The following is a 6089-nucleotide window of genomic DNA, read 5'->3' as shown; positions in this document are numbered from 1 at the left end:
AAAAGCTGTCTGCTGCTGCTGGGTTTCTTTCAGATTTCTGACATGATATCATGCTTTTTCAGTGCAAGAAATGCTCAGAAGTACAGAATGATCCTTTCACCCTGGTAATGTGATTCATCAAACCATAATAGAGGAACCCAACTCATGTATAAATAAGTATACAGGAAGCAAAACAAAATCATCACCTCAGAGCCACAAAAAAGAGTAGACTATTGCTCTAGCAAAGCACAGAAAAAGGACAGACTGGTTTCTCATAAACCAAAGGGGTTCCTGCCTAGTATTTTTAGGGCCGAAAAAACAGAACACAAAGTCTGAGCTAGCAATAGAGGTAATTTCTGGAGCTAGGCAGCAAATTATCTGTGGCAAGAAGTAGAACAGCTGAAAACAGCAGAGAATTATTACAACAGAAGTGTCTCAGGTTGGAATTAGTGTTAGAGGGGTCACAGGGTGAAAGCAACAGAGTTTTCAGTGGGTAACTTGGGGCCTCGACATTCCCCAGCCCCACTAGTGGGGACGTGCCTGTGACTCAGAGATGAAAACCGTGTCTCTGCAAGAGAGAAAGATACACACTGAAGGCAGGAGATCAGAGCTACTTTAAAGACAAAATTTGCTATTCCTCTCCTACTGACGATAGCGAGAGCAGGCTGGTTGTAATTGGAAGGGCGCAGATCCTAGCCATCCCTTCGTGGGCGGCATGTGATGTGAAGGGGCGCTCACCGTAGCCCTACCGACACTACCCAGCCCCCGACAGGGAGTGCCCCCTCACCACGGCAGGAGAGCAGCTCCCCAACTCCGGCGTTCCCTCCCACCCGACGGCGGTGGAGGGATGCTCTCAAACGACGTGGCTGGCGGAGTCAGCTGCTCTTTGATGTCAATACCTGCTCCAGGCTCGGCGGGGCGGGAGTGGGCGAGCGGAGCGCAGCGTAGCCGAGCCGCAGCCCCTGCTCCCCGGCTGCAGGACGGCTCCTGCCTCCCACACTCTGCCCGGCCCCCGTCCGCCCTGGCGGGGAAAAGGAAGCCCCTCAACCCCATCGCTGCCGCACATCTACCGAGGGAACTTGCCCAGTTTTCTCCGTCCTTGGCACCGGGACTCACGACCATGGCCCCCGCTAACTCCTCCCGTAACTTCTCCGCGCCGGAGGCACGGAACGGCTCAGGTGAGCGAGGGCTGCGCGGGGCGGACGCGCACATCTCCAGCGGGGAGGCGGCGCTGGGGCCGGGGCGGGGGCGCGGGGAGCTTTGTGGGGGACAGTCCGCCTGCACATGACTCTTGCGCTGCTCTGCAGTGCTGAGCCCGGCGGGGCTGAGGGGCCGGCCGGGACCCTATGAAGTGTGTGAGGGTGAGAGAAGGGGCACAGCACCACTCCCTCAAAACCCTCGAGGTGCCCGCAGGGGCGAGCCGCCTTCAGCACCCGAGGGCGGACAGCTCCGGGCCCGAGCGGGCGGGACAGGACGGGACTGACCCCCTCCGGGGGCTGCGGAGGGGCTCCGGGCCCAAGCCCACCCTCCCTGGACACCACACAGCACCAAGATGAAGCCCTAATATAAACCATCCCTGCCTCCAGTAGCTTGAAGCGATTCATCATTGCCTTTCAGTTGAGAGGCAGTAATAACTCCAGCAGCCTGTTGGTCTTAGAAATGAACTAGCCCAGCTGAACAGAGAGGGGAACAAGACACAGAGAACACAAGACACCACTAGAGAGGGCAGCAGAAATCCTCAGTAGTCTCTTTTCTCCACATTACCGCCATTGCCCCCCAAAAAATCAATGGTTGAGGGTCAGGCAGGCTTGTTCTCGATGGTGCAAGTAGGTGAAACTCTTCAACAGAAGGTGTTTTATATGTGGCCTTTGACTCCCTCTCCACTAACACATCTTTTATAACTGAAAGTGTACTTTGTGCTTCCTTCTGAAATACAGTAAAGAAGTAGTTTCTTATGTATCTGGGCACAGCTGAGGACAACAATCACCTTAGAGAAAAAAAAAAAAATATTAGGCCAGTCCTCATTCAGTTCACACAGTGCAGTCCCCCTTGGGGACTTTTAGAAAGAGTATCAGGGCAGCCATAGATCTACAGGCAAGGACAAATCAATACCTGAAGTAGCTGTTTCAGTAAACAAAGTACAGCCACTTGCACAGAAGCAGCACTGAAAATGCAGATTCCACCATATCTCAAGATGATAACTTTTGAGTAGTTGATAGTCATGCACTTTTGACACCAGCCTATAATACACATATGGACTGTAGCCTCACACTAGCTTCCAGCTAATAACACTTGGAAGCCCTGTTTGGACAAATACCCACAGGAGGAAAGATGCTACAGCACTAGACAGCCTGCCTTTCACACAAAGCCTTTGGGGTTGCACAGATTCTGCTTGAAGGCCAGCTGAGCTCATTACAACTGTTACAGAATCACCATGAGCACTGCATTGATTATACCACAGGAAAAAAGACATTTTGTCCCAGTTTCCAGCTAACCAAGTGACCTTTATGTTTCACTCATACAATCCATTTCCGCAACATTCATAATAAAATTTGAGGCTAAAAGAGAGGAGAACAGAACTCATAATGGCTACGCGCAGAACAGCAGGACCACAGTAGTTTTCTTCCAATTTCTAGTCTGCAATCTTCAAGCACTGAGGAGGTGTGAGATCTGTTTGGATGTTCAGGGGATGCACAGGCTGGATGCTGAAGATTAAGTATCAGGTCTCAATAGGATGCTGATGACGGTTATCTACCAAAAGCCATGTAACTTGGGGCATTTCCTTGCATCAATGAGCAGTCAGGAGGAAAAGGGACTATTTAAACCCCCACGAACAGCCTGGACCAGGCTTTTTTGTCTTATCAACTAAGCCTGGCCTTCACTTCCAGTCCTTCTGTGCCTCATTGGCTGCTTTCTGTCATCTACATAGAGGCTTTTAGATAAAATGGTGTGGCAACAACTCTACTGGATTCTGACCATGGTCTTGCTTATGCCTAAGCTGGCTACTTCCTAGTGCCAGAGGGCTGAGGCAGTGGCAGGTCATCATGTCCCACTTCTAAGAGCACTGAAATATTACACACAGTTTTTATTGTACACACTTTGCCAGCCACAGGCCAGGCCAGTGGTGTAGCCTCAGTTATCTTGCCAACTCAGTCAAGCTGCTCTGACACACTACAGCAAATCTGGAGAAGTTTGTGCTCAACAATTCTGGAGGTCAAAGTCAGCAAATACCACCTCAGCAAACAGATACCACTTTGGCAGAGACACCTTATGAGTATGTGTTACTTCATTTCATCTCATTGTCAAGATTTCCCTAGGTTCTGTTGGAGGAGACTTCCCCACTTCTCCTGCAGGTGTAGGCTGCTAAGGAGATGGAATAGCACAGTGACTGAAAGCACTTCCAACTAACACCACATTGAATCATCTGCAATTCAATGAAAGACACGTGCAGTTTAGTTTTCAGAGCTGTTACACCTATCTTTGAAACAGCCACACAAATAACTCACACAATGCCTTCCTCTAGGAAAAAAAAAAAAAAGGTCCCATAGGAGAGGAGTAATGAGATTTGCCTCAGCTGAGAAGTGTGATTTCAGACTCCATCACACACCGCACATGGCAGTCTTGCAGAACAGTGGTGCTCTCACCACAACCAGTGCATTAGACACCACCTTCTGTGCCCAAGAGCAGAAATCCCTGTTGCTTGGCACTGAGGCTTTATGGCTTCAAAATGTCATCTTAAACCCAGATTAAGAACAAGGCAAATATGAATTTGATTATGTTTGGTCCTCCCCCCACAAAGAGCAACAGTCAAGCATCAGTGTTGATAAGCTAAGTGTTATCAGGCAAGAATTTTGCGCTGGAAATCTACCTACATCCAGAACTCTGAGACAGCAGCTTTAGGCCATGTTTTTCTCCTTGTAGAACTAGGGAATTCCCTGTAGAAGGGCAACTCAAACAAATTCCCAAATCCCTGTCTGGCCACACACCTGGATTTCTTTTGAGAAAATAAACCAGAGAAAGGGAGAGGGCACGAAAGGAATATGGAAAGGAGTGTGTGCTCTGGCCTAATCCTTACAGCTAGGACACAGCTAGGGTACAGTCCCACATCTCACAATAAGAAATAGCATTAGTTAGATAGATAAGCATTAGTTATCTGCCTGCAAGGCCAATGAACTGTGTCTCATACTGTACAATAGATAAAACCAACCAACAGATGAGCTGAAGCTTTCTGACAACAGCTTGAGCATTGACTATATCTGGATTTCAGCACCCACATAGAGGCTTTACTTCTTCCATGTGCAAAGCACCAGCTGCCTCACCCACTCCTCTCAAAAATGGCTAGACACCCAGCACTCCCCAGAATAAAAGTTATTATCAACTTTGTCAGACACTGGTGAGTACAGAGGCACACCAGTCTGATATTAGTCACCCAAAAAAGAGCTGGGGAGTTTCAGAGCAGGACAGAAGTACATCAGAGGAGCTGAGGAAAGATGCCTACACATGGCCAGATTTGGATGGCGTGCTGCACATACTGAGTGGCAGAGAAGGAAGTGTCAAATCCCCAGCTAAGCCTCTCCGAGTGCTGCAGGGGGTCTTAAACATCATTCCAAGTTACATCTTTGAGGGGCATCCAGCTGCAGGACAGGGCAAGCACAGAGATGTAAAGGAGTTGCCTCCGGGTTGCACTCACTGCTTTGGTTTGTTTTGGCAGTAGCAGAGAAGCCAGCACCATACACCAATGTGATCATGCCCAGTCTCTTCAGCATCATCTGTTTCTTGGGCATTGTGGGGAACCTCATTGTCATCTACACTATCATCAAGAAGAAGAAGTTGAGATGCAAACAGACTGTGCCTGACATTTTCATCTTCAACCTCTCCATTGTGGATCTCCTCTTCCTCTTGGGCATGCCCTTTCTCATCCACCAGCTCCTAGGCAATGGCTCGTGGTACTTTGGAGCTCCCCTATGCACCATCATCACCGCCCTGGACACAAACAGCCAGATCACCAGCACCAACATCCTAACAGTGATGACACTGGACCGTTACCTGGCAACTGTCTACCCTCTAAAATCTACCTATGTCCGGACCCCATGTGTTGCAGCTCTAGTTATCTGCTTGGTGTGGCTCCTCTCCTTCCTGACCATCATTCCCGTGTGGATGTACGCAGGTCTTATGCCTCTGGAGGATGGGACCGTCCGCTGTGCTCTCTTGCTTCCCAACCCAGAGACTGATATCTACTGGTTCACTCTCTACCAGTTCATGCTGGCATTTGCTGTGCCATTGATTGTGATCTGTGTGGTCTATTTTAAGATCCTCCAGCACATGGCCACCACTGTGGTCCCACTGCCCCAAAGGAGCCTTCGAGTACGTACAAAGAAAGTCACCCGCATGGCAGTTGCCATCTGCTCCGCCTTTTTCATTTGTTGGGCTCCCTTCTACATCCTCCAGCTGGTTCACCTCGGCATCGACACACCATCCATGGCCTTCTTTTATGCCTACAATTTTGCCATTAGTTTGGGCTATGCCAACAGTTGCCTCAACCCCTTCCTCTACATTGCCCTCAGCGAGACCTTCAAGCGCCAGTTCTTAGTGGCCATCCGCCCCACAAAAGAGCCATGTCGCAACAGCAGCTCTGTCAACAACAACAGCATGACAGAGGCCAGCGTGTGTCTGAAACTAGCACCAGAATCCACCCAGCAGACTCAGTTTCTGGAGGACTTTTCCCCACGTTCACTGCCCGTGACTGTGGCTGTTCACTAGGGCACTCCGAAGTGACCACAGCAGAAAGCCTTCAGGTCTGTAAGTTTGTGGAGAAGCAGCAGCTTCAGGCAACTCTTGGTGAAGCACGTGAACTACAAGCTTCCACCCGCAGGAGTCCAGGTGCCTTCCTTTTTCATTGCAGGGCTCTGCTCCTACACTGCCCCTGGCCTGTGAGATGCTGCATACTGCTGCTTCTTTCCACTCCTGCACAGGAGGACTTTGTCACACAAGACACTGGACCCCCAAAGAAGACAGATGGAAACGAGAGAAAAGACAGAAAGAGGATTTCAAGGGGGAACATTCACCCTGGAAGAGTAACACCTCTACCAACAACACTGCCCAGGGATTCC

At 49.8% G+C, this 6089-nt stretch overlaps 1 protein-coding gene across 2 annotated transcripts; it reads left to right on the top strand.

Moving 5' to 3' along the window:
• The first annotated feature begins 858 nt into the window (after nt 1-858).
• MCHR1 (melanin concentrating hormone receptor 1) lies at nt 859-5739 on the top strand. Of its 2 annotated transcripts, none has more exons than XM_065648069.1 (3): nt 859-979; nt 1035-1157; nt 4691-5739. In XM_065648069.1, the coding sequence occupies exons 2-3, from the start codon at nt 1100-1102 to the stop codon at nt 5737-5739; spliced, it is 1107 nt and encodes a 368-aa protein (XP_065504141.1). In that variant the 5' UTR covers nt 859-979; nt 1035-1099. The 2 variants fall into 2 exon arrangements, with proteins under 2 accessions (XP_065504141.1, XP_065504143.1); XM_065648071.1 differs by having other exon boundaries at nt 861-1030; nt 1093-1157.
• Nucleotides 5740-6089: the final 350 nt, after the last annotated feature.

Source organism: Caloenas nicobarica, chromosome 18, assembly GCF_036013445.1.
Source record: "Caloenas nicobarica isolate bCalNic1 chromosome 18, bCalNic1.hap1, whole genome shotgun sequence".
Taxonomy (NCBI): domain Eukaryota; kingdom Metazoa; phylum Chordata; class Aves; order Columbiformes; family Columbidae; genus Caloenas; species Caloenas nicobarica.
This window is presented reverse-complemented; position numbering and strand designations above follow the sequence as displayed.